Below are 18,206 nucleotides of genomic sequence, written 5' to 3'. Positions count from 1 at the left end.
AAATAAAAATGAGACTGAAGTATAAAAATTCAAATATTGTAACAAGACTAACGAGTCGCCTGTGTTTTTGTAATTACCATGCGAAGACCGCAGATGAGAAACATGATAGTCATATTTTCTTCTTTCGTAGGAAAGCCATTTCGAAGCCAATTCCACGCCAAAACTATTATTTCATTTGATTATGAGATTAAATCCAATTCTAAAGAACGTTTGTGAATCCAAGTTCGAATTTAACATTTTCCACATAAAATTATCGATAGTGAACGCGTATGCATAAAACAGAATCACTGTTAACTATCAACACTGTACCAATATTCACTAATATTCACTAACATTCACTCATAAAAGTATTTTACAAATTAAACACACGAAAGAAGTGATCATCGATTTTCAACTTTCAGCCAAGATTTTTTAACGTCGATTTGACGATCAGCTGGGATACATCGACGGAGGGTCACAGGCTAAACGATGAAATAAAAGCTGGCACTTACGCGAGTTTTCATGCTACGAGCGCCGAGTTATACGGCTTATAATGGGGTCGGCGTGCATACACGCACGCGGTTGCGCAGTTTTATTTTATGGCGGCGTGGCTTGGACGGCAAACGACCGGGTTTTTACGGTGAACCACGACATTTAACCGGCTTACCGCCGTCGTCCAGCGAAATATTCAACTCCGGACGTTTAACGTCACCCAGGAAACGTTCTGCTTCTCCGCGTGTTCCGTTTCGTGATGCGAACATTCTTGTTTCTAACCCTTTGAAATACTTCAATTTCCTTCGTAAAATATTTGTGACCAAGTGACGAGCCTGCATTCGCAACATATTTTTTTTTAATACAATTGGATCGTGATATTTCAAAATAATAAGATCATACAAGTTGGTTCGAATCTCAGAATTAGGATAATTTATTAAGAAAAATTTAGCCAATTTTGATGTTATGGAAATTTCACTCCTTTAGGTATAACGTTATTATAAATGACAAATTGTTACTGGGCATGTAGATTAGATACACATCGATATTATTCAACTTATTTAGTATGTCAGAACTAATTCACATAGTTCGTTTTACAAAAAGATATCTTTATAAATAGCGATGCTGCAAATAAAATTGCTCTTGTGCACATACAATTCTCCTCGCTTAAATGCTATCAAAAATGTCTGAAACCTATACAAAAATCACGTGTACATTCTCGATCGTTATATTTCTCCAATTAGAAATAAAAATTCGATGTAGTTGTTGAAAACATATATTACATGAACAAACTAGTGCATAGAGAAGACGTGGAAAAAGATTAATTAACAAACTCTGCTACTATAGACTTGGTTCATGCCCTTCAATTCCAGTAAAAGAACAAACAACGTTAAAAGCGTTAAGTGAAAGAATTAAAAATAGAAATTAAATTAAAAAGAAAAAAGTTTTCTAGTTGGAGCTCCTCTAATAGTAAAGTAATAAAAATCCACTATACGATACTCTTTCGAATGATTTAACTTTCGACTCGAGTAAAAAGCGATGACAAAAATTCATCGATGCCTTTTAATCCCTGGAATAAAATAGAAAAAACACAGTCGGGGTGAGGAAAAAAATTATTCGAAATAGAATACAGAGATTTCCGAGGGTGGAAGCGGAGGGCTAACAAGGCCAAAGTTTATTGCCGGTGCGGTGTCAGATTCGTGATGGCGGTGGCGGCGCGAATCGAGGGTGATGGCAGGCGTTTTGAGGGTGTTTATGAGGCATTATGTGTAACTCGCTGGAAGAACGATCCTCCCCCTTGAGGTCTGCTGCCCTCCACCTGTCTACGCTCGCCGAAATCGTAATTCGTTACGTGCTAAACGCTGCCTTTCCACGCATCAATCTGCGCCCTGTTGCAGCCTTCTGCATAATTTCTCAATTCAGCCTACATATCCTCCAAGCGTTCAATTTCTCAGGCCATATTGTCTATGAAAATTATCTTCCTTCTTTTTTCGAATTATGTCTGATCGAGTAATAAATTCCATTTCTTTAAAAATCGTGGTATTTTTGATACAAATAATAGTATTTTTAATTCTTAACGAAGTAACAGAAATGGATAAGTCTTCGCGTTTCTGACTCAATGGAAGTAAATATTAATTTTGTAAGTTGATTGAGTTTGGTAAATTACAAAAGAGAGAAGTCAAATATCAGCCAGTTCGAAATCTGAAAAAATATAAAAACTTATCGAACCATATTGTCTTCGCAGCTGTTTTTTAATCTTACGGCTCGTCGACGTGTCGATTAGATCGTTGTTTCTTAAAAACGTCGCAACGTAAACTGCAACGAAAAATGGCATTCCCCTGACTGAAGTGATCGGCGAGACTGAAAAGTCTTCGTTGGGAATATAAAGAGGGCCAGTCGATAGAAGCGCACACGAGCCTCATTTCGCCGCGATTCGGCCAGTCAAAACGTCAGAATCTTAAAACACGACAAACACTCTGAAATAACGATCCGAGCCACCCTCGGCTACGAGCTTCGCCGGTAAACAGGGGAGTTTTTAACACTGCATGATCCCTGGGCAAACTTAGGGTGTACGCGAACGTTCTCTCGTGTCTTCTCGCGGTGTGCAAATCCCTGTCGTGTAAATGGACGTAGACTATCGCGAGCCCGTAAACACGCGGCCATTATGCTTTTTCCTTGCCGTCGGAGGAGAAAAGAATCTGCCGGCGATTCTTTTTATCGCGGTCGAAATACCAAAGCCGAGGGACTCCGTGGAAAGTAATTCCGTCGGGATTATCGAAGTCGAAGCGATCTTTTTTCTCGAACGAAAAATGTCTGGAAAATGAGCTATTGCTAAACCGTTTTGTGAACCAAGCGTTTGAATGTAAATTAACGAAAAATAGCAATTAAAAGTGATTAGAGATAGATATTTGTAAGTATTTACCGTATAAAATTCTTGTGCCCATATTACATGCGTTATGCGAAGCATTTTGAAATTTCATTGTGCATCATAATCATATTAGCAAAATTTAAAACCAGTCTGAAAATTATTGAAATATTCAAATCACTCTAACTATTAAAGATAGTTCTGATTCTAATTTGAAGCTCGAAAAAGATCCTCCAATCCACATATATTATTTCGCATCTATCCACGGAATTCTATCTTCCGACGTTCAAACTTGTAAAGAAGTTTACCTTTAATTACCAACAACGCTACGTAATACACCGGCGTTTGTTAGAAACGATCCGCGAGGAGGGAACGAGCGCAGATATACACCGAGACAAGCTACAAAGGGAAAGAGAAAGAGAGAAAACGAGACGAAGCTGGGCCTCGTTCACGGGTAATCGAAGCGCAACGATAGCGCGAGCGAGGAATCTCTCAGGCAGGACACGTCGACATCGAGTCGAGGATTCATCGGAGCGAGAGCACGGCGCACGGTTGAAAAGGGCCAGGAAAAACGTGGAGAGCGTGGAATTAGCATATGTAAAAAGAAACAGAAGGCCGGGTCCAGGCGCGTACGACGAGAGGAGCGGAGACCAGCAGGAAAAATAATGTTTAATCGGTAGAAAATCTCGGTGCAGTCATCCGCCGTAGAACTGTTTCTCCCTCTCGCTGGCCAAGCCCTCCCATCTCGTGTCTCCTGCGTGATCCTTTACTTGAGAGAGGGCTGGATTTTTTAATTTTTAATTGGGAAAAAACGTCGCTGAGGTGGTCGACGAAATCCACCGAATCTCTCTGTGAATTTCGACGACGTTTCTCCAACCCTTCGCTCCGCGCTGCCGATTTCTTGGTACCAGACAGGTCTTTTCACGGCTTATAAATTTATTCGTTCGATACGAATCTGATTAGGTACACGTCTAAATTCGCGGTGCAAGAGAAATCAGGATGATTCTATGATTCGAAGTAAAACGAAAATCAAGAACGACGTGATTGTATTAGGGGGCTCATCTCCTTGGAAAATTGAGTTTAAAAATTGGAAGGCTCGTTATAAAAAACGATCTCTTGAATATATCTATAAATCTGATCTTGTTCTATAAAAATCTATTCTGTTTGTCGTGGAATCTACAATTTTATGATTTAATGAGGCATAATTCTTCTCCGATATAACTTGCAGAAACATTCATAGAAATCATGTAATACGATGAATACTGTGTTTAAATAAGGACAGAAATACATTAAAGATGCTGAAACTTTATTTAGCTTTCCAGAAAGAAGCTCATAAGAACAACCTTTAACCGATTGTTTAGTCGCATCTAGTTGGAACTATAGCAAATTCGCGTATAGTTGGACCACGAAATTGGGTCTACGGTATATTTCTAACCGTCGGTTACAAGGAGCAAGTTTCTTCGGAGGAATTTACTTTGGCAGCAGGAACGAAGGGCAGGCGATTAATTAGAATAAGAGGGTGAGCGCTGTAAGTCACGCACGATCGAAGCGAAATTTCGGCAACGATGGTCGCAACAGCTGTTCCATGATCGCGGGAGTGGCGAGATTTGGAGGTCTATGAAAAAGAACCTCGACCCTCTTCAACGTCGACCGATCTTTACGACTTATTAAATCATTTCCACGCGTCTCTAACTTCGCTGAAGAGTTGAAAGTTCAGAGAAATATAGTCGAATGAAATGAAAGTTCCGTTCAGCGTGGAATCTTGAGCAACAGGAGTGTTTTACAATTCCACAAAACGATAGTTGAAGGTTGATTGATAAGAGGAATATTTCGTCCACTTTCTTCTTGAAAGAATTTTTGAGAAATGCTGCGATGAATAACAATTGGAAGAAGAATTTATAAAGGAAACTTTAGCCTCTATGAATTATTTGAAAGATCGTCGAGAATAATATGAATCACAATCTGAAATAACAAGTTACAATGAATGACAGTTTAAAAACGAACGTTTAAAAAACATTATCACCCACAAAATCTTTCAGCTTTTTAACAGGAAATAAAGAATCTTTAGAGAACTTAACCATCTACGAATTATACCACGACAGTCATTGAATTAGCCTAAAAATAATTACTGGTAATAATGGAGAACCCTCTACGATGAATGACAATTGTACGAAGAACCTCCAAAAAAGCTTACCACCTTCTAGACATGGAACCAGCTATCCTAAATCACGATCTAAAACATCCCCATAATAATAATAATAGCGAAAAATTTTCTAGAAATACTACTGTGAATTTCTTCGAATTGCAGAATTACTTCAAATTACACGAACCATCTACGACAACATTACGACAATGACAATGACCTCGCCGATACCGATACGAAGAATTTTTTGGAAACGTTCCAATCAATAACAACTGTCCAAAGAAATCTTCAGTAAACTCTAGCACCCACGATCCCTACCACCTTGCACGCAACGAGTCAGCAACCCAGCTCGAAGATGATGATGTCGACGAGTAAGGGTTGTCGAGAATCGCATGAATCACGGGCTAAAACAGCCCCACTAACAACACTAGTGGTATGAGTAGCAGGAGGAAGAGGAAGCAACGAGGACGAATAGCGAATGCAATGCGCGAGGACATCGGTCAGGATCTGGCCTGTCGATAGTTGGAGCTTTGCCTCGGATTCTGCCGCCTCCAGCTCGGGGCCCGAGCACGTCATAAAACACAGGTAACTCCGGTATTTATGTCCGTCGTTTTTACGGGCGTCGCTGGCCACCGGCTCGCAGAGGCAGCCGAATCGCACACACGCGCGCTCGTCTCGCCGCCGCCTCGTGACTCTCTCCTAGGCAACAAGAGAGAGCTTCGCGCTAATCCCTGTCGGGAACGAAAGGGGTGGCCGAGTGATATACGCCTCTGCGCCGCTATGATAATATCCCCCCTGTCTCCACCTGCGAGCGACCGGGACCACCCTTTTGTTTCGCGACTACCATCCCGGGTGCTCGACGAGACTTTTCTCCGCTAGAACTCCCACGTTTTCTGACACTCTAAGATTCGTTTGAGAAGACCTGCAGATTCGAGAATAATCGTGAACCCGCTAAAAGATACGCGAAACTTTGCAAACTATGACGGTGAGATGGAAGAATGTTTGAGAAATATTATGACAGATTTATTTGAGATGCGATCATCGATTTGTCGGTTGGCTTTGATAGTTTTGTTCAATTTTTCCATCGTGCCTGATTAGTAGACTGCGGATATTTGTGCATCCATGGGGAATATGAAAGTGTAAAAGTGTGCAGAATGCACGTATTATGCGAACATATGCGTAATATGTAAAATAATATGGTCGTTATAATATTTTGTGGGTAGAAGAAATTTCTATACAGACTCCAATTTTTTAGTTAAGTTCATGGAAATATGAAATTGCATAAACATTCGCGGTATACTGATTATTTAATGACACGTGTCCTCTATGCTAATTTTTAACTGTGGAAGTTAAGGGATTTCGGGCCCTTTTGAAAGCTCTGGAAATTATGGTGAAAAGATAGAACTCTATCTGAGGTACATTTGTCGATTGTTAAATGGTTTCGAGAACATTGTTACATAGATATTATATGTATACAGGGGTATTATCAACTCTTCTATTTTTTAGGTTGATGATAGTTACTCTGGGATATTAATAGTACACAAAAGTTCACTCTGGCATTCGTTAACATCTCACTTAGGTGCTTCTTTACAAATTTAGTTAGCTTAGAACGATTACGATCGATATTTAAGAGGAACTACATTGTTTTTCATACTTCAATTGACGCGTCGTTTTATTCTCTATAAAGAAGTGCTTGAGTCTAATAAATGTAAGGATTCTTTTTTTAGAAGAATCTATTTCCACCAATTTTACATAATATTAAAGAATCTGAAAGATATCCTGTATATTGTAGTCATTTATTCATCACCACATGTGTGACGTTTTGGAATTACTGTAATTTGGATTCAATTTCAAGCTGCGAAGTATATAACACGCACTTGAGAGATAAGGTTACTCTATAAAGAATCTTTCATATTTTTTAAATTTCAATATCTACATCATCTAGCGTGAAGCTTGAACATTCACAGGCATCTATAGTATCAGGGAATACTAAAATATTAATGGTACTATTAGTTAGGTGTTTCCTGGAGAAACGATTCTTTCTCTATCGATTAAAAGGACTGATTCGAATTTTTGCGAACAATGTTCGGTGGCTCGCCTTGACTAAAATCATTCCTCATCCGCAGTCGCAGTATTAAATTGGCATGGCGAAGCCCGCGAGCGAGCACGGAACAAATATTTACCCCAAAATGGTCAGTGAGCGCGGGCCACGTGCAAAATAACGGAGGCGAAAAAACGGGGAAAAATGTACACGGAATCCGTATATGAAGCGGCCGCTGCGACTCGTCTCTTCGCGGTATTATGCGCGATACACGACGTGACTCGCCTGCAAACATCATAAATTTTCCATTTATTTAGCAAATCTGTTTACCCGACTCCGTAGATGATAACGATTGTTATCGGTGTGTTATCGGTGATCGGTGATCGGTGATCGCATATTTTCCAGCAGACCGCCTGAAAAACGCGTGACCATCGACCGTTTTGTTAAAGTACGACGAACATATCACGGTCACAGGTGGAAATTATTCTGTGGAACAGGAAATTCGAAAATTTTCATTCGTTATACGAGAACGATTATTCGATGAAACCTTGCTTCGTTGTTTCAGATTGAGGTGGAAGTAACGTCTGGTGTTTTTTTACAAATTTTTCATTTCTCTTGCTTTCCCTTTTTTCGTATTTTGTTATCGATTTCCTTTTGAAGATGTAAAAAGCATGATAATATTTGCTTTATCCGGCATCGTGTTCAGTTTTAAAAACACGATAGTGGGAATGCCAGAGGCTCGAGTCTATAACTACATTAGCTACTCGATAAAACAGACTACGGTTCATCTGTTCCTCAATTTTTCCAAATGAATTATTCAAGCCAGATTCTTCAAATCTGACAATTTCAAAATTGCAAAGTTTCATGAAAAATGGAGATACGAACCTGAAGATTTTCTAAGATCCAGTACGATAATATTTTTCTACTTTATTGAAATAGGGACAACGAATTACATTAATAGTAATCTCACAGAAAACCGTTAGAAAAAATTAAATTCGCAGAAGACATCTCTATGACAAAAAGATTTTCCTGAAATTTCATAAAACTGTAGGATCTAAATTGAACAAGAAATAATGATGAAAAAAATGTTGAACGTACTCCTGAAGCTGCCTTACACAATTACAACGCCGGGGAAAAGAATTCAATAACAGGAATTATTTTAAAAAATTGCAAATAATACATTGCGTTAATGCGATCCTAGTTTCAATAAGTTATCGACTTCATTCTTCAATAAGAGGCCAAAGAATATTTATTCTAACCGCCAAAAAATCAGAAAAAAAGATTCACGTATAACTAACATCTTGGACCTGAAGGGAGGAAAATTTGCCTATGTATCGCAGCGTGCACGAAGAGGAACTACGTTAGAAGGGAATATTTCCGGCAGATTGGAATATCGGAGTTTCCCGGACACGCGGAAAACAATCTTGCATGATCCGTCACCCTCATAGAGGTTCTAGAAGCAAATCGTTGCGTTCGGCTGGTAGTTAGGGGCTGCCCGTAATACAGTAATGAGGGCTTACTGCCATGGAAACCAAAGCCGCTTACAGCCAACCACTCTACTCCCAACCACCCCCTGCCACCCCTTTGTCTCTCTCCCGCTCTATCACTCTGACCCGTCCTATTCTCTGATTTCCTATATATCCGCGATATCCTTCTCATCCGACGAGTTTCGCGAAAAAATTGTGAAAACCGTTCATGGACGTCCATTGTTTCTCCACGTTGCGTTGGTTCGTTCATTTTTTTCCCCACGTATCAGAAAAGAAGATCGAGGGAAAAGCAGTAAGAGGTCTCATCTTTCCCGGATGCTGGTTGTCTTCTGAGAAAAGTGAAATTTAGTTCTGCATGCTGGTCGGCTCTGTTGATACAGCTTGTCTTTAATCTGAATTTATCTCGTACCTTTGAGTGTTTCGGCCGTGTCTTGCACACGATATGAACAAGATTTGATGGTAATTGCGTAGTTGGAAAGTAAATTGCAAGAGAAGGAAGATTTTATTATCCGGCTTTAGGTATTCCTCGTTTTAAACTCACTATGTCGGAGGCAATTATCAAAAATTCAAAAAGTTACATAGGTAATAGATAGCAGGGAAAAAATGTTGAATTAATAAAAGGTTATATACATCGAATGGATAAATAGACAGATATATAAGAAGAAAGAAGACTTAAAATTTAATAGAAGACTAATAAAAGAGGTGAAGATATCCTTAAAATACATATATTCCAGACATAAAAGAATATGAACATCGATTTTGATCATTTTAGTGGGCATTCAAATTGTTCAATTTCTTCGAATAAACCGCCTTCAACTTTTATTCGTTCGTACTAAAAACTCATTCCTGAAATAGTCAAAATATCTGTCTTGCTAGTTAACTTCATACTTTCCTTTGTTAATTTCTGTAGTAACAAGAAGATAAAGGAAACGAACTTATGTACCTCTTGTCACGCAGCAAATAGCAAATTTTTGCAAAAACTGCCTCTGTAACGTTTCGTCGTACCTGTAACATCTCGCCACCCTAAGCATCAAACGAGAAACGACTTGATCGTACAAAGTGGCATCAGCCCTCGATCTTTGATTTCCCGAAGGAAGGTGGAAATATTTGGAAATTTACTTGCTCTGCTGGCCGATATCGTCGTCGACGATTCGGGACAGGGGTGATCCATAAAAACGGCTGGCATTTAAACCACCGTTTAAGGACGATCGTCGATGTGTGCGTGTCACGGTGAACGGAAGAGAGTCGATATCGCGCAGACCCCGCAATTTCCTTTCCCAATTTGCCATAAACAAGTCGCCTCCCCTCGTTAACCTACGCTCGTGACTGCTCTCTTGAAAGTTGCTCTCGCGACGGTAAGAAAGAGGATCAGGAAAGAAGAAGACGAGGAAAAGGGACGTCGTTGCGAGTCGGTCGAATTAAAGGAATTAAAGGACGCCTCGTTACTCGTATCTCTCGATTCTCGCCACCCTCTTGGCCGGAAAAAACGGGCCAGGTCCGAAGGGAGAACGACGAAACGCAGGGTGAGCAACTTGCTCGTTCTCCTTTCTTAGCTCGATCCTTGGTCGCGAGAGAGCGTTTGCATTAAGAGACCGTAATGGCAGTGATTATTAGGCTGCATTATTCAACTCCGACCTATGGGCCTCTGATTATTTTTTTCTTTCCCTTCTTATATTTTTTCTCCTACAACCGCCCACCCCCCATCCCGCCTTCTCCACGTTTGTCGAAGGAACGACTGAATTATTGAGTCGCGGGAGGCGAGAATTAAAAAATCTCCGGCGACGACCGGCCGAGATATCGAGAGTCACGGAGACGACGACACTGTTTGCCGGTTGAATTAAAAATGAGGATGAAACGGAGGGGCCAGCTGGCTCTCCTCGCCTCGCGTCCGAGGAAAAACGAGGCCATCAGTCGGCCCACCACCTTAATGTACCGACTACTGAATGATTTAAGACGCCGACCCCCCCTCGAGAAAGATTCGCCGAGCTGCATCGGCTACGGTTGATCGAATTTTTTCAATCGCTCTTCCTCGAGAGGCCCTCGCTTAATTGTCTGCCCGCCTGAAGAACGCTCAACGGAGGGATTCTTAAGGAAAGTTGGAAGAATTAAGAGCTAGATTTCTGAAAATTCTTTCTTTCCACGTCTGTTTCACGAGATCTTTAACTATATTTGTTCTGGGCTATATTTCTTCGACTATGTCCACTTTTTCTTTTTACCATTAGATAATATGACTCACTCGTGCCGATCAACCCCATAAATCAGAATGCATAAAAGAAATGAAAATTGATAGAACTATTTTTCTTCAATTGACTTTAAAATTTGCGATTATTCATGCTGTGCCTTTACGATAAAAAAATTCATGAAAGTGAGAATTCTTTTTTAACGTGTTGAATATCGATTATGTGTCTGGATACAGTGAAACTGATAACTATATGAAAGAGTTTATCGATTTGACTTCTACGTCGTTCATACATGAGATGCCCAATTTTTACGGGTTCCTACAATACTTCACTGAGCCGTAAAAAATATTCAAAGGTAACTTCCAAAGGAGGATTTAAATTGTATACGAATTCTTACCTTTACAATAGTGTACGATAATACAGATTTATCTACAAAGATAAGAAAATTTATCGAGAAAGAATATCAGAAAGTCGTAACAAAATTGAACATTTTACGCGTTATAATCTAATATATCTATAACATAACATATGTGAATTTATTAAGAAAGGGTAAGTCGAAGATGTAGAGAATTAAATTCCAATAATCATTTTGCGATACCTCTTCGCTTAAGTTATGACGTAAATTTGTTTTTCTTACATGGGGGAAGAAGTAGAGGAGTATAAAATATGGAAATATCTTACCTCTTCCGCTTCTACCGACGAACCTAAGATCGTTGAATTTCGCCACCTGGTTCTTCATAACCGCCGTGGAATTTCGCAATTCCGCGCAGCAATTTTCATCATTTCCGGCACGCACTGTCACCAGAGTCCCATCACCGACCTCGCCCAGAGCTACTACCTTGAACGCTACCGGAAGTGTCTTGTTTGACCGCCAATGTTGCGGTAGCACCGTACAGACCACGTGTGGCGAGCCTGTTGACAATAATCGCCGAATCATCAACAAATGAAATTCTAACACAAAATATAATCGTACATTAATTACTAAATTAATAAATTACTAAATTAAAAAGATCTAGGTTTTCACCGATCTACAGTACTAAAACCCAATGAAATAGAATGCCAAGATTTTTCGAACAAAAATTATATTCAATTTTATCTCTACGCAGAAATTCCCCAGTATGCTCCGAATCTTAAAAACTAACTATTAACCCTTCCGACGAGAAATTAAACAAGAAGTAAAATTAAGAAAGCTAAACACCCACTGGACAACGAATTTGTAAACTTTCCTAAACGAAAATTAATCGATATTTTTTACCTGTTCGCACAAGTTCTCCAGGATGTTCAGCAAACAGGCCATCCAAAGTTCTCTCGGCGAGCAGATCCGCGGTGAGTGCATAATCCGGTATATTATTTCCACCAGTGGATCCTTGTGGAGGGACCTCGTTGGCCAGGTGCATTCTTCTCCTCGATGACGAGGTCCTGGTTCTCCTAATTCTCCCGCCACCGATCTGATGCGTCGAGTTCCCTTGATGGTCCTGATGACCGTTTCGAACCAATCTCGGATCCGGATAATCTAAGCCTAGAGGCCGATCCTCGGGGCGTGCATCTCGTAAAGGATTCGTCATGAGAACAGGCTCATTGGACTCTTTTCCGGAAAGATCCTCCTCGCCGACAAACCTCGATGAATTCGACTCAATTTTTTTCTACTCGATCGGCCAGCCTTTCCTTTATTAACTCCGATCCATCGCACGCTCTATCAAAAATTCGACAGTTTATCTTCTTTATTTTTATTTGTTATTGTCGAAAATGTATCCAACGACTAACGATATCCAATGATAATTAAGTTCCGTGGTAAAATTCAACTAATAAAGCAGCATCTCTTTTCTTCTTTATTTTGACACGTAGCCAAGCCTTTTATCTTTCCTATTTTTGTCTTCTATAATCAAAGTGTGCACGCAATGTATCCAGTGATAATTAAGTTCTTTATTAAGATTGAACTAATAGAGTAGATCGATGGTGGTCATTATTTCGGTAGCAGCTGATTAAAGATAAATTTCCGGTTCCTTCGGTGGCACGCGCACAACTTGGTCGGCCCCGCGTGGCCCAGGATCCTTTGATCCTTATTTCATTATCCCGCGACAGGGCCGAGGCAAGAGCATCCGTTTGCAAATTCTTCCTCTCGTCTCGATTGCCAACTCGCGGGGAAAATTCGTTTTATTGAAATCGACGTCGTCCCTCGTTTCTTCGTTTCTTTGATCGAAATGCACCCCACTACGTGATTCGACGGAAGTGAAACCAACCTTGACTATCTCTTCTGCTACTCGCGTTCATAAATGAATAACAACGATTCACGATAATACACTCACTCTGAAATCTGGCTTCCAGTGTTCCGCGGTCGATCGAAATTACTCCACGTTCATGTCACATCAGCACTTCTGCCCGACCATCTAACAGGTGTTAACTCTGCACCCGGGATCCTCCGAGCCAAACCGCGGCACAAACCTCACGTTCGCACATTATTCTTCCGGAGAATTCTAACTCCCATACACCAGGTTTTATTTCAAACGACAAAAGATTCGGGGATCCACTTTCCGAAGACTTTACGAAAGATTCAGGCATCCATTATTATACATAGGAATCATCAAATCAGTCACTACACAACACGTTTCTCCGAACAATAATAGTCACGAATTTAAAATAAGTTCGAGAGCTTTAATCTCGCCAGATACGTTCCATGTATTCGCCGACGATCATTTCCGCTGTCTCGATAATAATTCAATCCTTTTCTCAACAGCATGACACTTTCTTAACATTTTTCAAGACATAATGACGTGACAGGGGAGAACTATAAATTTCTTCGGTTCTGTTGCCTATCAGCGATGAGGCACAGGACCAGATTTCGAGAGACACCTCTTCGTGGCTGACGATTAATCAATTGTTTCTTCGGTAACGCTTCTTGGACGAGGGAGGTTGCAGTTGGCGCGACGATGGAAAATTGTAAATTCCACCGGTTTCGTTGGCTGTCAGCGATGAAGCACGGGACCAGAAGGCGAATGATACTTCTTCGTGGCTGGTACTTCGGCGGGTGGCAGCGGCAACTTCCACGGGGAAGTAGGATAGGGTGTTTAACTCGCGCGGTCTCGTTTCGGTTCGGCGGTGGAAGATGGCGGCTTCTGCGGTGGAGCCGCGCGGTGTGGTTGCGGTGTATTTTTGAGGCTGCCGCCCCCAGCCACCACCGAGACCACCCTGGCTAACCTACCCCTCCGTGCCTCTCTTCCACGCCGCCGCCACCACCGCCTGGCCGTACTAAGCGACTGGTGGGGGTTGGTTTTTCCAAGCGGTGGGGAAAAATCTCTCTCTCCTGCTGCACCCTCTTCCACGATCCTGATGCTATACTCCTGCTGATCGCGACTACCCGATGACAACACCCGTTGCTTCTCTTTTCCTCTCCTCTGTTTCACCGTTTGTCACGCGTTTCGTAGAACAGTGGAGAAATCCCTTTGGCCCCGAAAAATACCCTCCGATGAACACACAGAATTTCTTTCGCTTTCCAACGGCCTCTCCTCTCAGCGAAATTCGAATTTACTTGGTCATTATAGACGATGATTAGTCACGAGGTCATATTTAATCGCAGCTTCGTCTGTTTCCGCGTGTCTCGATTTATAGGATCCACACCATTGAATTCGCACTGAGAATAATTCCTGTCCTTGAGATCGTTAAAAGGATTCATCTTTGTGAAAATTGACGGCTCTTTAACTGCACATTACCATCTTCGACGTTCTAATCTTTTCATAATATCACCTGCTCGCGTTACAACTTTCCATAATGACACTTGCGTGTAACATCACTCTGTTGCTTATTTCAAAGTCGTCCATAGAGTTCAAGTTCTTTACTTAAGAGTGCCGTAGGTCAGAGCGACAGCGAACGCTTATCCAAAACACCACACGATTGCCAAGCGCGGTTTCGAGGTCCCGAAATGAAGAAACGAAATAAAAAGAAACTCGTTCCCTGGTCTGTAATTACTGCGCGGGTCGGCCGGATCGTTTCCACGTTGCGGTCAGCCGGTACACCGATAACGAGGTTGCCTTTCGGCTTCCTTCTACGCCTCTCGTTCGATTGTCTTTTTTTCCGGCCGTTTCCTCGTCGAGTCTTTCCTGCTTCCGTCGTTCAACGACCTCCCCGCGCGAGACTGCAAAACGACACTGGGAAGAAAGGGAAAACAAAGACGGCAGAAAGGTCCCTCGTGTAGTTGCGTTTAGCACCGAGAAATACGGGGGTTGCGCGATGCTTGGGGGCTCTTCGAGGGAGCAAGGCGAGCAACGAAGACAGGACGGAAGGCTGTATCGAGGAGAAAGAGGGGAATACTTTGTCTTAATGTCCCCGTCATACGTGCACCGACGACCGTTGCAACGAATCTTTCCAGATTGCTAGGGTGGATCTTCGAGTGGTCGCAATTATCGTTATTGCGACGCGAGGATAAAATGACATAGAACCCGAGGAAATTTAAGAATTAATAACAAATTGGAAGAGGGCGAAGTTTACTCTTGGCGGTAGAATCTGTGTGCTTCGAGAATTGGAAATAAATCGACTAAGAAGATTTTGAGAAAGTGAATTTAGGGAAACTTAAGAATCGATGACGAATTGGAATGATGTGTAGTTTATTCTTCGAAGAGAAAAATTTTTGTATTTTTGGAGTAAGAAACAAATTAAGTGGAAAAGACAATTTCGTTTTTTTTCTCTTGTTTAATTAAATTGGAAGTTTAAAGGAAATTTGAAAATCATGAAAAAACAGACTTGAGGAATCGAATACTAGCTGATAGTGTCATAGCATAATTCATAGCTGTTGAAGTAATTACTTCTAGGAAAAGTCTACGTTCTTTTCTTTTTTGTATACCCGTGACCTGGACACCGTCGTTACGAAGAAAATAGAATTTAGTGAAGCAACAATTTAAAAAAGAGAGGCCCATATTATTGTGGCCTTGAATATGAATGTCGTTTTGGGTTACAAGGTCTATAAATAAAAGAGCCATGAGTAGATTTTTATTGCTGTTTCTTGTAACTTTTAGTTAGAGTTACACATCAAAGTTAATTTTTTGGTAATGTCCTTTGTTATAAATGTATCAACATGCTCCCTATCACTTCTATTGTAATGTAACAATGCTAAAGTGAGGATCTAGATCAGCATACACTATAGCTGTACTTATACTTACTTCAATATATATTTCTATTACAAATTCATCCACGCGTTCCTCTATCAGATAACCTGAACGAAAGCAAAAGGCAATTTGTATTTGGTTAACATAGAAAGACAATTTTGTTTTTTCAAAATTAATTCGCGAATTTGCAAGAAATTTAAGGAACCTCGCATATAGATTCGAGGAATTAAATATCAATAGGTGAAAGATAATCTAGAAGAAAAGGAATCTCGTATCTTCTTTTAAAATAAGAAGTAAATTAAACGCAAAAAACAAACGGACACGAGTACACCATCTAAGTTGAAGGATGATCTTCCTTTTTTGAAATTACTTATTTCTTTAACAAAATGAGTTCGAGAAGTTGATTGTAGGTAGATAAGGGATGATTCGGAATAAAATGCAATTTGAATATCTTCTTAAATAAAAAAGATACACGAATGCATCATCCAAGCCGAAAAACAATTTTCTTCTGCCAAAATTAATTACAAGTTTGAAAGGAACTTGAAGATCGTTAAAAAGGAGGTTGAAGAAATGAAATACCAGTAGATAGGGGATGATTCAAAGCAAAAGGCAATCTCACCACTGGAAATTAAACTACGGGCCACGAGAATGGCATCGTGTTTCTCTTTCGACCGACGACAGAAGACTATCGATCATGACGGATCTGTAGCAAGTTACGAGGATCCCTGAACGGGAGAGAGCACCCCATATAATCCTACACCCCTATGGGTAACAATGCAACGCCTCCGCGTCCCTAAATTGTCGAGTTCCCAAGATGCATTTCGTCATACATTTTGGCCCCCCGGGCGATACATCGCCTTTTTTGTGTTCCTACCCGACCCGTTATTTTCGACACCGTATACAGTGAACCGAAAGAAATGCAATAATTTCGCGATCGTCATTTGGTCGACTAATGAGGACGTTCGATCATTTATAAATATATTTCGTAATGATACGCGTATCGTGTAAAATTGAAAATTAATGATCACCGATCGAACGAACAAAAATACAAATTTGTGTGAAAATCAATTTGCGGAAAATATATTATCCTCCTATCCCTTGGAATTATTCAGTTTTCCTTTAAAATTTCCGAGGAAATGTTACTATCGAATAGACGCGTCGTGCGTTGTTCTAAAATAAAATTCTTTGCGCGTTCGACACGCGAGAAACGAAGGAAATATTTCGAAAGGAGAATCGTCGCGTCGAGGGAATTTCAAAGTTGCGTATGATCCTCGTGGAAAAACGTGAATCGAAGATATAAGAGCCGAGTACTGGCGGGATACGCGTGAAACAGGCGATGGATAGGATATTTAGCAGGTTTCGGATATTTCAATAAAATCGTGGCTCGCGCTGCCGTCAGTTTTTCACAAAAAACAGATATTTAATTATATTGTTCGGTTCGACGTGATTTCGTGTAATTAAATCCTGTCTCCATAAAATTACCAGCCGAAACAGCCAAGCGACAATATTTTTCAATTAAAAGAAAAATATATTCGATTACGTGACCGGTGTCCGGTGCGTTTCGACCGGCGTTTCGCACCTCCCTCGTTCTTCATTTTTATGATCCTCTCTCTCTTTTTTTTCCTCTATTTTTTTATTTGTCACGAGTCGCTCTCGGCCTTTTGACGGTAACGATATTCCATAACCCGCATCCGACACGGTCCACATAATCGGTATCGCGGCGGTGAATGCTGGACGATTATCGACGCACTTTTCCGTACAAATTAATTGGCCCAATTATCGACACCGAACAATTACCTACTGGCGACCAATTAGATCAACGCCGGTCGTTGTTCCCGCGCTGCCTGGCAAGAAATAATTGGTGCTCACGATTCCCCTCCCCGCCCCCACTTTTGCTCCCCGAAAAAATGAAAAAGTCGTTAACCAAAAACAAAAAAAAAAAATGAAAGAATAGGGAAAAGTTCGCACTCTCCAAAGCAGAGAGAACAGAGAAAAAAAAGTGGAGGGACGCGTGGAGACCGATACAAACATTTAGGAATCGATCTCGATCGGAAGACTCACACTGTGACGAACCCACCCTCCATTCATCCACTTTCTATCCTTCACTTCTTCCACCAACTACAACTCACGATAAATTTAACACGATCCGCGAACGGTCCACGCAACGATACGATACGATACGATACGATACGATACGATACAAGACATCTTAACTCGATTCTTCGACTAACGAGTGTCGTGACACTTTGATTTTCACGGCCACGAGAATGTTTCTCATGAACCAAGACTGTCGCGTGTTGGAATACGAAGTAAAAGGGGTGGGAAAGGGTAGGAGAAGGTAGGAAGAAGGGTTGAGTTGTAGAACGCTGGTAATCACACACGGTTAGCACATGTTAGACGGGGCCAATTGTCGAAAAAGGCCG

General features: G+C 40.9%; 1 protein-coding gene across 2 annotated transcripts in view; it reads right to left on the bottom strand.

Annotated features, from left to right (window-relative positions):
• The window catches only part of LOC117205209, a 34,475-nt gene extending 16,269 nt beyond the window's left edge, over window positions 1-18,206 (bottom strand). Inside the window, exons 1-3 of one of the 2 annotated variants that reach the window (XM_033443396.1) lie at window positions 17,845-18,206; window positions 11,943-14,816; window positions 11,369-11,599 (exon numbers count right to left, since the gene is read on the bottom strand). In XM_033443396.1, the coding sequence (XP_033299287.1) occupies window positions 11,369-11,599; window positions 11,943-12,252 (541 nt within the window). In that variant the 5' untranslated portion in view covers window positions 12,253-14,816; window positions 17,845-18,206. Of the gene's footprint in view, window positions 1-11,368; window positions 11,600-11,942; window positions 14,817-17,580; window positions 17,669-17,844 lie in introns of those variants that run through there. The other variant, XM_033443403.1, reaches the window with a different exon arrangement.

This window comes from Bombus bifarius, unplaced genomic scaffold (genome assembly GCF_011952205.1).
Source record: "Bombus bifarius isolate JDL3187 unplaced genomic scaffold, Bbif_JDL3187 scf7180000007966, whole genome shotgun sequence".
Lineage (NCBI taxonomy): Eukaryota > Metazoa > Arthropoda > Insecta > Hymenoptera > Apidae > Bombus > Bombus bifarius.
This window is presented reverse-complemented; position numbering and strand designations above follow the sequence as displayed.